Source organism: Bidens hawaiensis, unplaced genomic scaffold (genome assembly GCF_021521415.1).
Source record: "Bidens hawaiensis isolate Kalapana, Puna unplaced genomic scaffold, B.hawaiensis_p1.1 tig00035534_1, whole genome shotgun sequence".
Taxonomy (NCBI): Eukaryota; Viridiplantae; Streptophyta; class Magnoliopsida; order Asterales; family Asteraceae; genus Bidens; species Bidens hawaiensis.
The window spans coordinates 147591-170600 of record NW_027496189.1 but is presented as its reverse complement, the minus strand read 5'-3'; the positions used below and the strand labels follow the sequence as shown (position 1 = coordinate 170600).

At 42.5% G+C, this 23010-nt stretch overlaps 1 protein-coding gene across 1 annotated transcript; it reads right to left on the bottom strand.

Moving 5' to 3' along the window:
• Positions 1-18487: 18487 nt before the first annotated feature.
• LOC143587506 (adenylate kinase, chloroplastic-like) lies at positions 18488-21253 on the bottom strand. Its single transcript, XM_077068779.1, has 7 exons — positions 21063-21253; positions 20845-20985; positions 20031-20159; positions 19825-19959; positions 19462-19608; positions 19229-19303; positions 18488-18740 (listed from the first exon to the last, which is right to left on the bottom strand). Exons 1-7 carry the CDS (start codon positions 21234-21236, stop codon positions 18636-18638), a joined length of 906 nt encoding a protein of 301 aa, XP_076924894.1. The 5' UTR covers positions 21237-21253; the 3' UTR covers positions 18488-18635.
• Between the last annotated feature and the right edge of the window lie 1757 nt (positions 21254-23010).

Genomic DNA, 23010 nt, shown 5'->3' with positions numbered 1-23010 from the left:
CAATATTTATTAATACACATTTTATCGCGCACGCGCAGCGGGGAAAATAAAGAACATAAATCAATATATTATAAATTATAACATTCAAACATCAACTTGTCTTGATACATTTTAATTCTAGGTCCAAAAGTAAAAACGTCCTACGTGTCCACAAGCTCCAAAACAGCTACTGCAAACCTGAACATGTGTTAAAATAAACGTCAAACACTTGCGTGTTGGTGAGAAATCAAGTTTAATAGATAATCATAGATAATCACAGTAAATCTGCGCGCAACACGTGTATGTCTAGAGTTTAACAAGGGTGTAATCAGATTGTGATCAAGCCTAAGATAGTTCATAGATCATAGTTCAATCCATGCTCCCAATTGAGCATAAAAACGAGAAAACATCTGTGCAAGTGTAAACAAAGAAAACCGTAAACGATAGGTCTCCCGTGTTCAACTAATGGTACCAACGGAACTGCAGAATAGGCCGAACAAAGCGGTTAATGATACACACATACAAATAAACAGCCAAGTAAACGTCCTCAACACATGGGATACTGCGCGACTAAAGTTCATAAACAAGTTTAAGACTCAAGTTTTGTATGAACACATGAACATCCCAAAGCATTTAAAATAAAAAAGGGATTAGATACGAGATAACTCACATGATAAACGATGCGGTGATAGATAAAGCAAGAACCAACTTTAAACAAGCACAAGTTAACCTATAAATAAGATTATTGTTTTAATGATTTGTTTTAAGTCTTGATTATAAGTTAGCATAATTAATAAGTAAATTACAATATATATTACCGGAAAAGCAGGAAGAACAAGGAGGAAGACGGAGGCAGAGAGGAAGACGGCAGAGAGAGCAAGGGGCAAGAGAACAGGAGAGATTAAGTGTTTTGTGTGTGATGTGTTAGGAAAAATAATACTATTATTTATAGAGAAACCCTAGGGAACACAATCCCTAGAAAAAGGGGAAAAGATCTCAAAAAGTAAAAGATTCCAAAAGCAAAAGATATCAAAAGATATGGCAGCTGCAGGGGGCAAGATAAAGCTGTCAGGGAAACAGTAACAGGCATGGGCGGTTCAGATAAAGGTACTGGTCAAGCATGGCAAAAGCAGATCTCAAAAGATAATGTCAGTCACTTTTTTCTTCCAACCAATGGGGGTTGGTACGCATGCTGCGCCGAAAGTAACTATTCAGACATTAAATAGGTTAGGTCAACAGCACAGAAGATAAGACAACACAAAAGCAAACGGCTAGATTTAAACAGAAGATACAAGGGTTAAGCGCGGGAAGGCTGAGTGCGCGAGCGCGAAGGCTGGCACAACAATCCTTAGCGCACTGCGGGAAGAATCACAAATCCTTAGCGTGCTGCGTGAAGAACAAGAATTCTAAGCGCATCGCGGGAAGAACATACATTCTTAGCGCATTGCGGGAAGAACATGCATTCTTAGCGCGCTGCGAGAAGAGTTCTCTTCACGCATCGCAGGAACAAGATGTCTTCACGCAGGCTTCCATGTAAGGAGTCTGGCGCGTGGAGCTGCAGACATCCTTAGGCGGGAAGAACCAAAGGACAAGCAAAGAGGAGGGAAACAAAGCGTAAGGGTGGGACGGCGACAAGAGGGAAAAGAAGGCGGGAAGAGAGAAGGAAGAGGGACGGGACGGCGGAAAGAAAGAGAGAGAGAGAGGCGGGAAGGAAAATATATTATTATTATTAAAAATAAAGTAATAAATAAATATTAAATCATAAAAGAAAGAGATCGGGTCAGAGAAACGGGTACCTGGGTCGGGTCGGATCGGGGCAGATGTCACAGTCTCCCCTACTTTAAGAAATTTCGTCCCGAAATTTATCTCGAAGTAGGTTGCGCAGAGAACAGGTGCGGGTACTTGATCTTCATTTGATCTTCCCTTTCCCATGTAAACTCGGCTCCGCGCTTGGACTCCCAACGAACTTTCACGATAGGGATACGACTGCGCTTGGTTTGCTTAACCTCGCGATCCATAATCTCAACAGGCTTCTCAATGAAATGCATGGATTCATCAACTTGAACTTCATCAAGTGGAATGTGAAGGTTCTCGTCAGCTAAACACTTCTTGAGATTGGAAACATGGAACGTTGGATGCACATTACTGAGCGCGAGCGGCAGGTCAAGTCTGTAGGCAACTTTTCCCACACGCGCGAGAATCTTGAATGGACCAACATAACGAGGAGCAAGCTTACCCTTCTTCCCAAAGCGGACAACACCTTTCCAAGGCGACACTTTGAGGAGAACAAGATCACCAACTTGAAATTCGAGAGGCTTTCGCCTACGATCTGCGTAACTCTTCTGTCGGCTTCTGGCAGTCAGCAAATGATCACGGATCTTGGCGATTTTATCGGTTGTCTCTTGAACAAGTTCGGGTCCTGTGATTTGAGTTTCACCCACTTCGCTCCAACAAATTGGGGAGCGGCATTTACGACCGTAAAGTGCTTCAAATGGGGCCATACCGATACTGGAATGATAGCTGTTGTTATAAGAAAACTCGATCAAAGGCAGGTGTGAATCCCAATTACCTCCAAAATCAAGAACACAAGATCGGAGCATATCCTCAAGAGTTTGAATAGTTCGCTCAGACTGACCGTCAGTCTGAGGATGATATGCCGTACTCATGTCCAAGCGAGTTCCTAGCGCAGATTGGAGAGATTTCCAAAAGCGAGATATAAAACGGCCATCGCGATCGGATATGATGCTCAAAGGAGTACCATGGCGGCAGACGATTTCCTTGACATAAAGCTGCGCGAGCTGCTCAACACGGTAGTTTTCACGAATGGGCAGGAAGTGAGCAGACTTAGTCAATCGATCCACTATTACCCAAATGCTATCATGTTTGCTTGCTGTCAAAGGTAACTTGGTAATAAAGTCCATCGCTATACCTTCCCATTTCCACGTAGGAATTTCTGGTTGTTCGAGCAAACCAGATGGGCGCTGGTGTTCAGCTTTAACTTTAGAACAAGTCAGGCACTTAGCTACGAACACAGCAATATCCTTTTTCATACCGGGCCACCAATAAGTTATGCGCAAATCCTTGTACATCTTATCAGCGCCAGGATGAATAGAATACCGAGATTTGTGCGCTTCACTCAGGATATCAGCGCGAAGATTCTCATCACAAGGGATCCAGATGCGATTGAGATAGCAGAGAATTCCACTCAGATTAGGGACAAAGAGTGCTTCCGCGCCACACGCTAACTCGGCGCGAAGGTTACCATTACTGATGGATGCGCGCTGCGCGTCACGAATACGCGATTCAAGGTTGCTTTGAATCGGCGCGAAGTGAAGCTGGGTGCGCGGCAAGATACAGTTAAGTTGGCAGGGTTTTCGGCTGAGCGCATCGGCTACCACATTAGCCTTACCAGGATGATACCGGATCTCACAATCGTAATCGCTGATGAGTTCGTTCCATCGGCGTTGCCTCATGTTAAGTTCCTTTTGATCAAAGATATGCTGAAGGCTTTTATGGTCAGTGTAGAGGATACACTTAGTACCATAAAGGTAGTGTCTCCAGATCTTTAAGGCAAAAACAACTGCACCAAGCTCGAGGTCGTGAGTTGTATAATTCTTTTCATGAACCTTGAGTTGCCTTGATGCGTAAGCGATAACCTTGCCTCGTTGCATAAGAACACAACCGAGACCTTGGTTGGATGCATCGCAATACACGACAAAATCATCATTACCCTCAGGTAGCGCAAGAACAGGAGCTTCACACAACAAACGCTTGAGCGTTAGAAAGGCTTCTTCTTGCTTCGAGCCCCAAATATACGGTTTACCTTTGTGCGTCAGAGCTGTTAAAGGCAAAGCGATCTTTGAGAAGTTCGAAATGAAACGCCGGTAATAACCAGCTAAGCCCAGAAAGGAACGGATCTCAGAAGGAGAGGATGGCGTAATCCAGTTCTTGATTGCTTCAATCTTGGATGGGTCGGCATGAATACCCATCTTGTTTACAACATGACCAAGAAACTGTACTTCATCAGACCAAAATTCACACTTGGAAAGCTTAGCATAGAGTTGCTCGGCTCTAAGCTTTTGCAATACCAATCGGAGATGTTGCTCATGCTCGGTCTTGGTCTTAGAATACACCAGAACATCATCGATAAACACGATCACGAATTTATCCAAGAAAGGCCTACACACCCGATTCATAAGATCCATGAAAACGGCGGGTGCGTTGGTTAGACCGAAGGACATGACCAAGAATTCAAAATGGCCATAACGAGTACGAAAAGCAGTCTTCGGAACATCTTCATCGCGGATACGCAACTGATGATAACCAGAACGGAGATCGATCTTCGAGAAACAAGAGGCACCTTGGAGTTGATCAAAGAGGTCGTCAATACGCGGTAAGGGATACCGGTTTTTAATGGTGAGTTTGTTCAACTCGCGGTAATCAATACACATGCGAAACGATCCATCTTTCTTTTTAACGAACAACACCGGAGCACCCCAGGGCGAAGAGCTAGGGCGAATGAATCCTTTAGCAGTCAACTCTTGAAGTTGGCTGGCCAATTCTTGCATCTCAGCGGGTGCAAGACGGTAAGGAGATTTAGCAACGGGGGAAGCACCAGGGACAAGATCAACACGAAACTCGACTTCACGAGCGGGAGGGATACCAGGAAGATCATCAGGAAAAACTTCAGGAAAATCACGCACAACAGGGATATCGCGAAGCTTCTTTCCTTCATCGGGTTTAACCACATGGGCTAGAAATGCAATACACTTCTTCCGCATGAGTCTTTGGGCTTTGGCGCAAGACATAAGTTTAAGACCACTGGAGGGTTTTTCGCCGTAGATATGAAGATCACCATTTCCTCGAGGTATGCGAATCAATTTCTTGGCGCAAATAACTTCGGCGCGATTCTTCGAGAGCCAGTCCATACCAATAATAACATCAAAGCTTCCAAGAGGCATGGGGATGAGGTCAATCAGAAAATCGTTTTCGTTAAGGTTAAGCGTGCAATCTTTAATTACCGAGTTTATTAAAACAGTTTCACCGTTAGCCAATTCAACTGAAAAATCTTCTTTTAAGTCATCGCGCGGTCGCGCAAGCTTCTGCTCGAAGGCGCGAGAGATAAAACTTCGATCGGCGCCAGTATCAAAAAGCATAGATGCATAAAATCCGTTAAGCAAAAATGTACCATTAACTACGTCGTTATTCGCTTGCGCTTGGTGCGCGGTTATGTTAAAAGCTCGGCCACGCGTCACTTGGTTCGAAATTTGGTTCACCGGATTCGCTTGAGTAATCTGAACTTGTAGCCTTGGGCACGCGTTCCGGAAATGACTTGGATCACCGCAGTTAAAGCACGATCTGGGTCGTGGGTTTTGGTAAGTTGGCTGTGGGTTCTGCGGGTAGGCTGGTGGTGTTGGCGCAATCGGATTGGAGGGAGGGGTTCTACAGTACTCAACGGAGTGACCTACGCGGCCACATCGGTTACATTGTCGACACGGGACTTGAGGTGGGTGATGAAGTCTACAGGTTGGGCAAAAGGGTTGGTTTCCTGTGTAAGGTTTCTTAGTTGGCGGGGCAGGGAGTGCGGGATTTGTTATGGCATAGTTGTGGACTACAGGAGGTGCTGGGTAGGTTGACAGTGGGTTAGGCGCGTAAACTGGAGGTTGATAAATGGGTTGCTGGACAATGGGCGGGTTGGTAAGCGCATAGGCTTGTCTGCGCCTACGTTTCTGGTTATGGTTTGAGGGTTCTGGTTTGGTTTCTGTTGGTTCAGGGACAGTCTTGGTGGGTTTGGTCTTCTCAGTTCCCCGCAGGAACAGGGTTCCTGCTCTGACATGGTTGTCGCTGAGCACAGCGGCCAATTCGATGGCGTCAGAGAGGGTAACTGGGTTTCTGGCCCATACAGAATCTTGAATTTCCATGGGGAGACCCCCAAGGAATTTCTCGATGGCTCGGCGGGAAGGGGTAACAAGGTGAGGGACCAGTAAGCTTAGCTCGTGGAAGCGCGTCGCGTACTCGCGCGCTTCACCGCTGTATTGCTTCAAGTTCCAGAATTCTTCCTCCAGGCGCTTAACTTCGTTGGGAGGGCAGAATTCTCGCGTAAGAATTTCCTTGAATTCCTCCCATGTCATGCTAGAAGCAGCCTCTGCGCCACGCGCATGAGCTACTCCATTCCACCATGTAAGCGCTCTGGATTCCAGGACACTGGAAGCATACAGGGTTCGTCTGTCTGAGGGGCATTGGGTATGGAGGAAAGTGTTTTCAATCTTTTCGAGCCATTGGAGCATCACGGTGGCTCCTTCAAGACCTGTGAACTTTGGAGGGTTACCCGCGTTAAAGGACTTAAGGTTATAACTCGAGGTATTGTTTTGGCTCAAGGCTTGGGCTATCACGGCGGCCATTTCCTGGGAACGTTGCTGTCTACGCATGCGCGAGGCTTCTCTTCTCTGAAATCGGCGAGATAGCGGAGGCATTCTATAAAAGTTTTAAATTTTAATTAATATCTTGGTTTTAGCGCAAAGTTTTAATCTTATAAAGCTTGGTTTCGCAGAGTTAGATACTATCAAAAGTTAAAGTAAAATAAATGATCCTAAATGCAGACTTAATAAAGGTAACAAATTCGAATCAAGAACCGACAATTCACGTATCACCGTGACTTTCCGAGTTCTCAATTTAAAATAGCTAGTAAACGAGTATTGGAGATTGACGATTCATGTATCACCATGACTTTCCAATCTTCAATATAAAATATACAAGAAAATGAGTATTGGAGGTTGACAATTCATGTATCACCATGACTTTTCAAGTCTCCAACCTCAGAACATAATCGTAAATGGAAATTGAAAATCAACTATTCATGTATCACCATGACTTTTCGGATCTTCAAATCCCAACAAACGAATATGTAAGTAAAATCAATAAAAATCGAAATTCAACAAAAATCGAAATATCGCGAAATAGAACATAAAATTTATATACTGCGCAAGTGCGAGCATATTCATAAATAACGAGTAATTAACAATAAGTGCGCAAACATGAGATTTCTCTCATGCGCGAGAAGGGACTCTTAGGTATTCTAGGCCGTTACGTCTAACCACCTATCCTAAAGTCAACGAGCTCTGATACCAATCTGTAACACCCCGACCAAAGGCGGATTATACATCGGGGCGCCACATATTGCTTCATTACTCGCGACACTATTGGTGTCAATATTTATTAATACACATTTTATCGCGCACGCGCAGCGGGGAAAATAAAGAACATAAATCAAACATAAATCAATATATTATAAATTATAACATTCAAACATCAACTTGTCTTGATACATTTTAATTCTAGGTCCAAAAGTAAAAACGTCCTACGTGTCCACAAGCTCCAAAACAGCTACTGCAAACCTGAACATGTGTTAAAATAAACGTCAAACACTTGCGTGTTGGTGAGAAATCAAGTTTAATAGATAATCATAGATAATCACAGTAAATCTGCGCGCAACACGTGTATGTCTAGAGTTTAACAAGGGTGTAATCAGATTGTGATCAAGCCTAAGATAGTTCATAGATCATAGTTCAATCCATGCTCCCAATTGAGCATAAAAACGAGAAAACATCTGTGCAAGTGTAAACAAAGAAAACCGTAAACGATAGGTCTCCCGTGTTCAACTAATGGTACCAACGGAACTGCGGAATAGGCCGAACAAAGCGGTTAATGATACACACATACAAATAAACAGCCAAGTAAACGTCCTCAACACATGGGATACTGCGCGACTAAAGTTCATAAACAAGTTTAAGACTCAAGTTTTGTATGAACACATGAACATCCCAAAGCATTTAAAATAAAAAAGGGATTAGATACGAGATAACTCACATGATAAACGATGCGGTGATAGATAAAGCAAGAACCAACTTTAAACAAGCACAAGTTAACCTATAAATAAGATTATTGTTTTAATGATTTGTTTTAAGTCTTGATTATAAGTTAGCATAATTAATAAGTAAATTACAATATATATTACCGGAAAAGCAGGAAGAACAAGGAGGAAGATGGAGGCAGAGAGGAAGACGGCAGAGAGAGCAAGGGGCAAGAGAACAGGAGAGATTAAGTGTTTTGTGTGTGATGTGTTAGGAAAAATAATACTATTATTTATAGAGAAACCCTAGGGAACACAATCCCTAGAAAAAGGGGAAAAGATCTCAAAAAGTAAAAGATTCCAAAAGCAAAAGATATCAAAAGATATGGCAGCTGCAGGGGGCAAGATAAAGCTGTCAGGGAAACAGTAACAGGCATGGGCGGTTCAGATAAAGGTACTGGTCAAGCATGGCAAAAGCAGATCTCAAAAGATAATGTCAGTCACTTTTTTCTTCCAACCAATGGGGGTTGGTACGCATGCTGCGCCGAAAGTAACTATTCAGACATTAAATAGGTTAGGTCAACAGCACAGAAGATAAGACAACACAAAAGCAAACGGCTAGATTTAAACAGAAGATACAAGGGTTAAGCGCGGGAAGGCTGAGTGCGCGAGCGCGAAGGCTGGCACAACAATCCTTAGCGCACTGCGGGAAGAATCACAAATCCTTAGCGTGCTGCGTGAAGAACAAGAATTCTAAGCGCATCGCGGGAAGAACATACATTCTTAGCGCATTGCGGGAAGAACATGCATTCTTAGCGCGCTGCGAGAAGAGTTCTCTTCACGCATCGCAGGAACAAGATGTCTTCACGCAGGCTTCCATGTAAGGAGTCTGGCGCGTGGAGCTGCAGACATCCTTAGGCGGGAAGAACCAAAGGACAAGCAAAGAGGAGGGAAACAAAGCGTAAGGGTGGGACGGCGACAAGAGGGAAAAGAAGGCAGGAAGAGAGAAGGAAGAGGGACGGGACGGCGGAAAGAAAGAGAGAAAGAGAGGCGGGAAGGAAAATATATTATTATTATTAAAAATAAAGTAATAAATAAATATTAAATCATAAAAGAAAGAGATCGGGTCAGAGAAACGGGTACCTGGGTCGGGTCGGATCGGGGCAGATGTCACACCGCGCATGGTGGTTGCCAAGGCAATGAGCTCAGGCTACTATTGGCCAGGCATGTACTTGGATGCGCTAAAAGAAATACAAAAATGCAAGGCATGTCAGAGCTACGCGCCAAACACCATGCGGCCAAAGAACAACTTGATTCCAGTAACCTCCGCATGGCCTTTCCACAAATGGGCCATTGATATTGTGGGGCCCCTGCCGCAAGCGCAAGGGCGAGTGAAATTTTTGGTAGTGGCAATAGACTATTTCACAAAATGGGTTGAGGCCAAGCCACTAGAAAAAATCACAGCAGAGGCGATGAAGCAATTTATCTGGAGCCACATCATTTGCCGTTTTGGCCTTCCTATGGAAATTGTGAGCGACAATGGCAAACAATTCACTGACAGGAAGATATCCAGCTGGCTCAAAGAATTGCACATCAACCAAATCTTCACTTCGGTCTACCACCCTCAGGGGAATGGCCAAGTGGAGCGCGCGAATCAAAGTTTGTTAAATGGGCTGAAGAAAAGGTTGGAGGGAGAATCCCATTCTTGGGTCGAAGAGTTACCTAATGTCCTGTGGGCGCACAGGACATTAAGCAAAACTAGCAATGGCGAATCCTCGTTCAGCCTAACCTATGGGACAGAGGCTATGATCCCAGCAGAAATTGGATGCCCATCCCATAGGGTACTCATGATGAGCAAGACTGATAACGAGCGCGAAAGAAGATTGGACCTTAACTTGCTTGAAGGGCGCAGAGAAGCGGCTATCATCAATGAAGCCAAATACAAGAAAAAGCTGGAAAAATATTATAATCAGCGCGTTAAAGAGTGCCACTTCAAGAAAAATGATTTTGTCCTTCGAAATAATGAAGCTAGCCGCGCAATACCCCCAGGAAAAAATGTCCCCCAATTGGGAAGGACCTTATCAAATCTCAGAAGAATTGGGGAAAGACGCGTACACTTTAAAAGATTTGAATGGAAAAAAGATACCGCGCGCGTGAAACGCAGCACAGCTTAGAAAATGCTTCATGTAAAAATTCAAATATGTAATCAAGGCTTTTAAGCCATCATGAATGATGATTCGCGCTATCTTTCAATATTTGTTCTATTACCTTTGCATACATGTTTCACACTTCCTTTATTAATTTGGAGCAATATGACAACACTATATTGACTTCAAAAACAAAATAAAACGAAGTAAAACATACATGCGCGAGCCTTAGCTCAAACGCCTTAACGAGTCTTAACTCTAAAACGTCAGGGCCTTAGCCCAAACCTACGAGCCTTAGCTCAAACACGATAACGAGTCTTAACTCTAAAAACGTCAGGGCCTTAGCCCAAAACAAAGAGCCTTAGCTCAAAACACTCACAAACATCCATCTCACATCCCGAGCAACCTGATCATAAAAATCCCTAAACACAACTAAGGCAAAGTATATGCCAAATCATAGTTGTTAAGGTCTCAGGTCGAGGTCGCGCGCGGAATAAAAGTGGGTATCTGAGTAACACATGCTGACATGTAATGGCTAAAACTCATATAAAAAACGCGCGACAACGACGCGCAAAAAAGGAGTAGTGAAAAGTCATCGCGCATGTCAGCATAAACAAGATACTGCGAAACCACTTACAAAATAGGACTATGGTTAAGTAAATAATTTCCTTACAACCTTGTTCTTATTTTAACGTGCAAGCATATCTTATATCTATACAAGCAAACATGAAGAGATGAATGGAAATGCGCAAGATGTGAAAAAGGGAAAACAAATTTCATTCCATAGCATTGAAATTTACAAGTGTGATGAGTTACAAATTACAAGTATAACAAAAAACAAAAAAAAAAATTAGAAAGATGAAGGGCTTCTCAAGTCTCCACGTCGACGTTAGCCACTTCATCACCCTCATCATCTCCCGCAGCATCTGGCGCGGCCCGCTCCTCATCTCCGAACTGACCATAGTCAAGTTCTTCCTCCTCAATGGAGTCTTCTATCACGACGGTGTCAGGAGCAGATTCTTTCGCCGCGCCAGAGCCGCTGGCAGGGGCAACATCCCCCGCGCCACCATCATCGCCACCAGCCCCCTCGCATTCATCGAGCAACTTCTTTAGCGCGCCGAGGTCGGGCTGGTCAGCAAGCGCAGCTATCTGCAAATCATTAGAAAAGGATTTAGTACAAAAAACTTGGAAAATTAATCAAGAAAAATTCATTAAGGTCAAGGTACCTGCACAAGGATGGGGATGGGAGTATACCGCGGCCATGTCCGCGCAGGCCGCGTCGCTCTTGTAAGGGTACTCGGATGGGTTCTTCTTCAACATCCCATATTCATACCCATCCGTAAACCCTTCAGCTCGACCCACAAGGCGCGCGGCAGCATTGCAGTCCATCACAAGGGCCTGAAACTCGGCAGAATATTTCATCGCCAAAGCGCAACGAGTCATGCCCTGTGACACCAGCCATTGGCTATCCTGCGCGAGGCCAGCAACAGACGTCTCGAGGGCAGGAACCTGGGAGTTTAATAACTCAACAGTTTCCTCGGTCTTTTTTAGCTCCTCTTTATCAGACGCTGCTGCCGCCAAAATTTTTTCTTTCTCCGCCTGCGCAGCATCAAGTGCTTCCTGGCTAGACGCTGCCGTCGCCAAGGCCTCATCTCTATCGGCCTGCGCGGCCGCCAACTCCTTCTTCAGGCGCGCAACCTCACTCTCCAGTGATGATTTCTCAGTGATACTCTGGACGATAGCTTGGTCACGCGCCTCAGCCTGCTGTTCCAAGACACGCACTCTCCGCGCGTACTTGGCAACTTCGGCCTCCGCCACCTGCTGCTTCTCCCGCGCAGCTTGGAGCTCATGCCCGCGCTTAATAAAGGCGGTGTTGGCACTTGCTCGGTTTTCGCTGAGCTCCGCCTGGAGTTTCTCAGCTCGTGCGCGAGCATCAGAAAGGTTCCAGGCAGCCACCTTAGCCTCTTGCTGGGCTGCCACAAGAGCATCGCGTACTTTAATATAATCACGATGAAGCTCTTGGGAGGCAGCAAAGAAAGCTGACCCAGCGAAAATGTGATCGTTGAGCAAGTCAGCGCGGGTGCGCTCCTCCTGATACCTCCTTTCAGTAGGAGGCACGGCATGAGCCCAGAAGTCCTCGCATACGCCCATGGATTGGAAGGAACTGTCTTCATTAATATTCCATCTCGGGCGGTAAATGTGGTCACCTTCCTGCAAAACACAAGAAATGTTCTAAGTCATAAAACATACTTATATGGAGGTACGCGCAGCGGAGCAACAAATTAAAACATACCTGCGGGGATGAAGCAGAAAAGTCAGCGCCGGCCCCACCAGAAGTCTGCGCTGCGAAGTCTTGTGGCATCGCAGGGCTGGCGCGGTCTCCCAAGGAGTCTTCAGCTTGAGCCCCCTCATCCTCCTCATCTTCTTCAATAGGCCTCTTCTCCTGCGACCTGGAGGGCTCCAAACCAGCCTCGCGGAGAGGGCTGCGCGTAGGAGGAGGCGAGGGAGGTCTCGACGCCGCCAGTTCGGCGCGCAATACGGCTTCCTGCTCCTTTGTAATCCCAATAAGGGGAGACTCAGCACTAGCAGGACCAGGACCAGAACCAGCGGCGCCGGCAACGGCGCCAGGAGTGTCACCAGCAGCTTGTACGCCAGCTACAACTCCTATGAACAAATCAACAACAAAAAACGGTTTATGATTTGATCAAAACAAAAAATTCAGAAGACAATGGCGCAAAACATACCTTCGCGCAATTCTGTTCGCGCGTTGAACATCGCCATAAAGTTCATTCTACCCTTTTCTGAGGGTAGAACAGGGGACTTAGAAGCAGCCCCCGGCGCATCCTCAGCACCTTGTTGCGCCTGAGGCTGATCTGCTACCGTCGCCGGTCCTGCAAACATTCAAATGCGAAAAGATGTAATAAAAGTTCAATCAGAATTATGGGTAAGCAAAGTATACCTTTCGCAGGCGCGACACTGCTTCTCTCTTCAGCCGCGCGAAGGGAGGAGGTCACGCCACTATACCTCAAGTGGACAGGAGGTCTGCCCACTTTCACAGGCAGGGAAGCTAAAGAAACCTTGGTGGTAAACACCTGGGTTTCCTCAGGTCCCTTCGTTTGAGCATGGGCATGAGCGACAGGGGTGTCGTCTTTCTTCTGTTTCTTACTGCCCCCTGCGCCAGATTTCCCCTTAGCTTTGCGCTTTAGTAGGGGCGCCTCCTCTTCCTCCTCCTCCTCTTCCGCGAGCTCCAGCTCGTAGTTTTCGAGCGCATCTGCAAATACAAGCAACAGAACTGTTAATAAACTTTGGTATTCTAAAGGAATAAGCATAAGTGCGAAGGCTTACCAGGCGCGTCGCTATCAAAGTCAAATTCCAGATCCACAGGGATGAACATGTCATCAAAGCGATCTGGGAAGCCCACCTCCCCAGCGCCAAGCGCGACGGAGCCACCCTCCACTTGATCATCATAAGCGGCGTGGATATAATCCTTGGTGACTGCGCAAAAACAAGTCAAGTGATATCAGCAAAAAGAATTATGTTCGCGCATAAAAAGAAATAAAGCAATGAAATAAACTTACACAACCCGTCGACTTGGATAACGGGCTCAAGCGCGCTGTCGGCCCACAGCTTACTCATGCCGACCCCCACCAGCGCCTCCTCGCGAATTTTCTTGGCCGGGGATGGTTCGGCGGTCAGTTTCTTAACCCAGGCGCCGGTTGGGTTCTTAATAACATCCGCATCCGCGGGCGCAGAATCGATCGCGCGCATCGTCATGCGGATGGGGATTACACCAGCCCTGATGTAGAAGAACCTCTCAGACCAGTCATGAAGGCTCTTGAATGACACGGTGCTGCACTTAACCTTCTGACTGCGAGGAATAAAGGAGATCCAAGAATCTTGGATCTTGGGCTTGTAAAAAAATTGAAAGCGCCGAGGGGTGGGCTCCTCGCGCTGTGATTTGCACATGAACTCGAAATGAGTCATGCGCACAAGTCCAAACGGATGGACTTGGGATATATGAATCCCGAAAAACCGTAACACCGCGCCTACAAACCTTGTCATCGGAAGACGAAGGTTGCAGTGGGTGAAAAAATGGGTGTACAATGAAATATAGCCGGGAGGCGGGTCCGCCGCCGTTTACCCGGCCACAGGCAACATGCAGCCAAACACAGGGAGAAAACCCTGTGACGAGATGAGGCTGTCGAGATCGGCCTGCCTCAATTTGCAGGGGATTTCATTCCACCTTTTCGTGGCCTTGGTCCTCCCTACTTCCTCCGATGTGGTCTCAACAACCCTCTTCCCCTTGCCCTTTTGCTTCAATGTCGACATCACCACAGATTTCACACGGCGTCTTCGAGAGGCAATAGAGGTGATTGAGGGGTTAGAGGAGTCTGAACTATCAGACATACAACTGCAGCAACAGATAATCGAAGATTCGAAACGATGAATACACTCAAATCAGAATATGAAAGGCAGAAATTCGAAAATTAGCAACAATGAAGATGAAGATAAAAATTTTTTCCTAAGGGCCTGCTTTTATAGGCCCAGGAGAGAGAAAAGTGGCAACTGATCGGATTTCACGCGCCCCCACTCGCAGGTGTAAGCCAACGAGGGCGCGGCACGTGTCCCTAACACTGTTGAGGGGACATAAAAACGTAACGGACCTGCCACGGAGCAGAGACGCGCCCCTACTCGCAGGTGCAAACCAATGAGAGCGCGACACGTGTTCCAGACAGCTGTGCGAGGGGACATGAAAGGCAACTGTAGCACCTCGAGCACACGAAACGTCTGACACGTTTACGGCGCACAACACCACCAACCAACCACGTGTTTGGACCCTTCGTTTCAACCAAATGGATAGAACTTCGCGCAACGATGGAAACAACCAAGAAAACGACAAAACCCCATTAAAAAGACCAAATCAGTAAGTCTAATATCTATCTTACCGCGCTAGCGCGAGATAAGACACACATTAGACTGGGGGGGCTTGAAGAGGTATGTACCCGCCTCAACACCGACCAAGGCGGGTCAACCCACAAGATAAAGACATTATGAAGGCACAAAGCCAAAACCTATGCGCATGGCGCATACAAAACATGCTCAGGCATCATATGCTCAGGCACACATATGCTCGCGCATCACATATGCGCGCGGCGCATCGGCGCGCGGCGCATATCACATGCTCGTGCATATCACATCTGCCCAGGCACACATATGCTCGCGCATCACATATGCGCGCGGCGCATCAGCGCGCGGCGCATATCACATGCTCTTGCATATCACATCTGCGCATGAAATATCTGCGCGTGAGAATAAAGAGAAGACCTCGCGCATCCTCAGGATTGGCGCATATCACACATGCACATAATCGACCTCGTCCTTATCCAAATCAGGATTAGGGCAACCTTGATTGTGCACGTCAGACAACCTTCCAGAATGCATCTTTTTAAGGAGTAAGAATATGCTGATGTTGACAGCTGCCAAATGAAAGGTCGACAACTCAGCATGACACATGTGCTACCACGTGATTACAACCAACGAGAAAGCGCCAGGTGTCCCAGAGGACACGTGGCGCAGTGCGATTGGAGGAGGCCAACGAGGTTGAGCCTAATCAGTGGAAACCCTAGCACTATAAATACAGCATCAACTCCACTTTGATGGACACATTGATACTCAATCATTGACAGTTACAGGCAGTGATATCACATTCAATCATATTAAATTACATTCACTCACAGTCAGTTACATACAAACACACAGTCACACAATCATACAGTATTCAGCTATTAAGCAATACTCTTGAGATTCCCTTACTCACACTTTATTATCTTCTCCGACACATACTTATTCTCACGCCGGAGGGTTACCCCAAAGAGGACCCCTCTGTCCCTTTCTGAGGGGTAAGTTAACGGCGTTGTTCATTTTGTAGGTGGAAGAACACAGATCCATAAGAACCATCGGTGAAATAATACAATCAAAACCCGAGGAAAGTAGATCTGCTACCAGTGAGTAGATCCACGTTTCTTCATATACATCAGCAAGAGACGGTGAATACATCTAATAGATACATAATCTACTTGATCATATTAAGACATAGTTTAATCATCTGATTAACCAAAATATGTTGTGTTTCCACTAAATGCACAAACTAGTTGCCCTAAACCATTACGTGTGCCAACTACTAGACGTGTACATAGCAATAAGTACCATACTTACAAGATCAGTATTATCCTACTTAAACCACTAGCTTGAATGTTTACTAATTAAGCATACTCTACGCATCAATAGATTTTAGTTTCATAAGATGCTATAAGTTTTAAATATCAACCTTATAAGTTTTGAAAATAGTTAATTGTCACTAGTTTTAATCCCAGAAGTTCTGGTATCTCTTTATCTAGGTTGTCTAAGCTAAAAGTCTTTGGCCTATAACCAAATTTCTAATAGGGATCATTTTGAAGTTTAAAAACCTTTTGTTATGCAATAAATTGGCTTCGGGTTTCAAAAATGTCATCTTAGACAAGTTTGGTTTTCTGACTCTAGTGGTTTTCTAACTCGTATTAAGAGGGGAGGAAGCACTCATGGATAGTCCTCATGTACCGACCAATCATACACAGTTATTTCATTTGTTATTTCATTTATACCCTTAAGTACCCACAAACCAGAAAATAACTTGAAACACATACCCACAAGTACCCTAAAAAAATTTTTGTTTAAATTTAAATGTAATTAAAATTAAAATTTAATTGAAATATTAATGGGTGTCTAATTTTTCAAAAACCTCCAATGGGTTTGCCATGTGGTAAACCTTTGGCACAAATTGTAATTTAGCAAATTACCCACATAGTTAGGGATGGGTTTGTCATGTGGTAAACAACCCACAAACCTTACCCACACTAATGCCCCTTCCCCTCTTAAACATATCAAAGGAAAACATGGTTAACGATTAAACAGTCCATCTAACCATAAAACTAAAGATCTCAAAATTTTGTTTCCAAACTTTAGCGTTTTAGGGTTTCAACTTTTTAGATGGTTCGTCTAATCATAAAATCAGGTGTTTTATATGGACCATATGAGGATTTCAAAAGTTACATACGATCTTGTTAATAGTAAAATGGGTATGTTTTATAAATAAACAACATGGCCCAAAATTTGATTTTAGATGGACCGTATAATACATCATATAGTCCATCTAATTTTAAAACAATTACTAACATCATTTTGTTAGTAAAAAAAAAACCCTTGAAAACAAGTATCGGCATAACCCATGCATGTGTGGTTTGTCAGTTTCTACCAAAAGCTCGGTTTTAAGATGAAAATCACAAATTGATCAAAAGTGTACCTAAAGTTGTAATTTGTTGCATAAATCACAATATTCATCTGCATACGAAGTTCTAGAGTGTTGATGTAAAATCAAGACAAACTTAAAGGTATTCAAGTTTTGGATACCACAAATTAAATGAAAAGATCACCAAGCTTCTAAAATCAGTCACCAAAAAACCTTAACCACGAAGTTAAAGCTTTCTAATATATGGCCAACAATAATACGTAAGAACTTTACAAAATTGAATATTGGAGCTATGATAGTGAAGGAGGTGTGCAAATGGAGGTAGCATACGACGTCCAAAACGAGGTCGAGATGAGTTATGAGGGTTTGCCTCACAATTGGCAAGGTGTAAAAAAATGACATATCTGAAAACGTCTTCAAACCTGTAGACGGTTTGTACAAACTAAATAATGGCCAGTCAAAGCTGATTTTCTGACAACTCCTTAGACGAACCATCAAAACCTTTTAGATTGTCGGTCTAATCAACTTTATCAAAAGTTACCAAATTAGTCATTGACCTTACAGATTTGGTCCCTTGACTTATATGATAACATTATAGTAAGAACCTAGAGGATGTGAATAGGTCATTTTTAACGGTGTTATTCATAAGCAAGTGTTACGAGAAGACAAGTAAATGATACAAGAGAAAACAATATATATAGATATCACAACACAAACAACCAATACAATGGTTCCGATGAAGGTTTATAATTTTACCATAAGTCCATTCATTTTTCCCACAGAAGTTGATCACTTCCTAATTGGTGTAATTCCACTTAGTTTGAAATCAATATATCTTATTAATGATTATTCCTTCCATATTTTCTTTTACATGACTTTTTAAAGGTTAATTGGATTTTCAAGAAGCCAAACCATGGCTCATTGGCTATTAGAATTAATATTAACTTTTTGATTAACGACACTTCTAACTTTTTATTTTTGTTAGTCCCACTCTTAACGGAGAAGTAACCCTTCTGCCCCATGATAACGTGGGAACAAGAGAGAAAACCATGGATGAAATGGAAGGGAAGACATAAGACATAAAGACATTTATCAATTCGGTTGATTTGGACTTCTGTGAGATTTATATTAAGATCTGAAATACTTGAATTCATATATAACTCACATGTTATTAACATCATTAAAGTCACATCAATGTATGTTTTGTTTAAAGCATTATCAATTATATTATATATGTATATCAAATACAATATTGTCATCATGAAGAATGTCTTGGCAAGAACATTATGAAATATCAATCATATAACAAAGAATTACGTATCAAACAATATTTCAAAATCACAATTTAACAGAGGTTTGTTATCATTATTCTAGATCATGTAGCTGCCATTCCTAACGGAGCGTTGTTTTGCTCAATAAGATTCGAGAGAGCTTTATCAATCTTGGCAAATACATCCTCCTTAGCGAGACTTCCATCCACCTGAAACAAACTCATGTATTAAAGTGTGTCTGGATGTGCATGGGTGACAATTTCTAACACGACTTGTAGCATTCTAATTAAACCCGTTAACCCATTTATAACCTGTCGAACCAATTTAGTGCAACCCGTTTATGGCACGTTTAACGCGCTTACAACTTGATTACAACCCGTGAACCCGCTTACAACCCATTTGACTAGTATACATAAATGAGTTGAACGGGCTGTGCCCGTATTACAGGATTTTAGACCTTTCCGGGTTAGGGTTTATGTCTTAACACGTATGATTATACAGTTCGTGTTTGGGTCTCAATGTGTAAATTTTACTGCTTGTCAAAATGGGTCGGGTCGGGTGAGGTCAGATTGACCCAACAAACACCTTTCTGTTTGCTATTAAACTCCTTATATAAAATAGAATGAGCAGTTAAATAATAACATATATTAACTGCATAACTAAACCAATCTTGAATTCCAGAGTCAAACTTACATACCTTGACTGTAATATCTTCAAACAACGAAAGAACCGATTCTACATTTTGGTTATGTGTTTGCAACCGAAGCTTTACCTAAATTAAGACCATGGAAAATTCCAATAATTAATGCATGTTATCAGAAGCATAATACTAACAAATAGTAAATAGAATAGAACAAACGTAATTATAGGTTTGCAAGCATCAGTTGATTCAAAAATCAAAATAACAAAGTGAATATTACAAACACATACTCTTTCTTCTGTATCATCGAACCGTTGGGTTAGCCTCGCAGCAATTTCTTGAGTTTCAGGCGGCGAATATGTCAAATGGTATATTCTACCAGTAACTGGATCCAACCTACGACCAACCACCCTATCAACAAGAATGTCTTGAGGAACCTATTATTAAAAAAACATCTTATCTTAAAAAGATGATAGAAAAAGGTATCTAGCTTTGAAAAAGATCACATCCAAACAATAAACAACATAACTTGATAATAATCCATCATTAAACTTGTATACAAAGGTGACAATTACGGCCCATTAACTTATAACATGTTGATTTGGTTAGATGTTATCTTTAACGGTTCTAAAGGGTAAAATCAAACAACTCACATCAAGAAGAATAAATAAGTCAGGTTTAAAACCGTAGGCTTGAAGGGCTGTTGCTTGTGATGAGCTTCTTGGGTATCCATCCAAAAGCCAACCTTTTTCAGCAGAATCTGGTTGTGATAAGCGATCTTTAACCATCTATATTCAGATAAAAAAGTCAGCAGTTAAAAAGATCCAAAAAAGTCAACAAAAACATCAAAGAGCACTACCATGACAACTATCTCATCAGGAACTAATTGTCCTTTCTCCATGTATTCCTTTGCTTTCTTTCCGTTTTCGGACCCTGATGCAATTTCTGCTCTCAGTAAATCACCAGCTGCAATATGCACTAAATCATACTGCACATAACAACATAGCTTCATTTAATTCTGCTACTTCACAAGAAAGTAATCATTAAAAGAAGAAAATCGCTGCTTTAAACTTAGAAATGATAAAATTTACAGCATTTTACCCCTTAAGTTATTTTCCTCAAACCGAACTTTCAGTGAGCAGTTTGGTGGGAAGCTTGTTTATGTAATAAACAAACGAATTTATGTTCGTGAACATTGGTTTACGTTTGTTCATTTACATTCCTTTCTGTTCATTCATTTACGTTTGTTAGTTTAAGTTTGATCGTTTACTGCATGTTAATATACTCATCTAAATTGTTTTGGCCCATCACAACTTATTATAGTTTTAATAACTTCTTAGCCCCAACAGATTGTTTTTCACATTACTTTTAACTAGCTTTAGCTCAGTTATGTCGTTGACAAATCACTCAATATACATGTGCATCTACAGTACAAGTGTGTTATTGCTTATGCAACACACATAACATAACATTCATTTAGAGTGCATATAAATTATTTAAAACTTTTGAGATAGCATAGAAAGAGTTTATTAAGATATAATTTCATTGATACACAATTAAGTCATTACAATTAATAATAATAATAATAATAATCAAAAGCTGATTATAATGCAACAGTTGAGTGATTAAATGAAGAAACAAAGTAGCAATAAATAGGATGAAAATGAACTTACTTTAGAAGTAATGAGGTGGCATTGTGTGCCTTTGCCAGAAGCAGGAGCACCAGATATCATAATCTTCAAAGGAGGCTGCTGCTGCTGCTGCTTTCTACCTTTACCTTTATTATTATCCATTGAAGCCCTAACCTCCAAACCCTAATTATTAATTTCAATTTCACACACAATTTCATCAACCACAATAATTATAACAATACGAATTAAAATATACGCACCAATGAATAAGGGTGATTGGATTGCATGGTGCGGCATCTAACGGATTTAATAATAATCGGAGGAGGAGATGCTGTGAATAATAATGAAGATGACAGGTGTTGTGAATTGAGAAAATCAGCCGGCTGTTTCGGCTTTGATAACACATTCAAATTCAAATAATAAGACGAAGCCATTGTTGTTGTGATTGAAACTGTTAGTATTATAACCAAATTGATAATCGTCTTTCCTTTCGTTGGGATAGATATGTATGTAAAGTGATATGATGAGTGAATAGCAGCAGGCCTTCATTGACAAGGATTTGCTTCTACTTGTTGTTACCCCCCCAATATGTCAATTGGAACATGCTATTATTATTATTATTATTATCACAAACCTTTTATATTTCATAGAAACATCCAAACGATTTACAATAAAGTGGCAGGTAAGTGGACAACAAGCTGCGCCGCAACCCCCTTTTAGATAGCAAACCCAATCCGACTAAAAACAAAGTTTTGATTCTTATGGGCTGATACGTTACTATACACAACTTTCTGAACCTTATTCAAAAGGTCCACGGCATCCGGAGCTAAGAAAGCAAAAGTGTCAAAGGTGAAGGGGATAAACACGTGTTGATTCTCCAAACAAGCTCTCTCGTGTTTAGCAACCTTGCCCGATGCCGCCTTCAATGCTGTCTGGCCTGCTACAAATCCAGTGTCCCTAATCCCAACAAGAGGGGACACTCCTGTGAGGTCGACACAAGCGTGTTTTCCCCCTACCCATCCAAAAACAAGTATATCGGCTGGTCGTAATGTAGATCTTCCTTCTTGAGGATCCGTAAGAAAGTTTACGGGGGCTTCCTTTTTAGCCGAAATTCTGGCTCGTTTAAGAACATCGTATAGAACATCCCTCACCAAATCATGCATGTACTTAAACCCAGGCAACTCTTTGCAGTGAACCGCATGCTCGCCAAAAGAATCCAAACAAACCTTACGGCAAACCGGGCACGGCTCATCTACCGGAAACAAAGGGATCATTAACCGATACTTCAGGATGGCCCGGTACTCCAAAGCCGACATATGTTGGCCCAATCCTTCAATAGGGAGAACACTTAAGAAATCTTGAGCCCGAGGAGCCCGAAGACATATTATTATTATTATTATTTGCTACAATCCTTTTTAGCTTTTTTTTCTTCTTGTTTTTTTATTTTATTTTATACATAACACACGTATTCTATTTGTATTAAATAGTAGAGGGACTAAAGTGATACTGTCTAATAGTTTAGGGTATAACATGTAATAGGTTCAGGGGGTCGTCAATGTGAAATGTATCGATGAATTGAGTTGGGTTTTTTTCTTCTTGTTCTCTTTATCGATCTTATAGCTCAAGTACCAGTTTGTATCATAACAATGCAGCATACCATGGAGCGTTAAAGCTGAGTTGGCATGCGTTAAACACCACTTCCTTGGAGGCGTTATAAAGGGAATGCATTAAGAGTGGGGGTGAAAACTAATATGGGCATTCTACACACAAACAATAGAATAAGGGGATGTTAATGGGTGAAAGTAGGGTGTGTGTTAGTGGGTCAAATGGGTTATATAGAGCTAATGGGCATGAATGTATTGATTGATTGGTATGAGGGTATAATGTTGTTACAAATGATATTATTGCTTCTATCATATTTGTGATGGTGGGGCAAACCTCATCGATAACGATGAGTATGGTGTATGTGTTAGTGACACTTAGAAAAATCTTACGTTCTTCCTTCAATAGGAGAGAGATGAACCTCATTAAAAAAATCAAACCCCAAATACCACCGACTTGTTTTTGGCACATTGTTTTTTTGATAAGAGGATAGCTTCAAGCTAAAGAGCTCGAGTGAGAGTAATTCAAGGATGGATTATCACTTGTAGTATATCCATTCAGGCAACTAGAAAAAAGTTGTAAGCTCATTGTTGAAAAAAAATACAA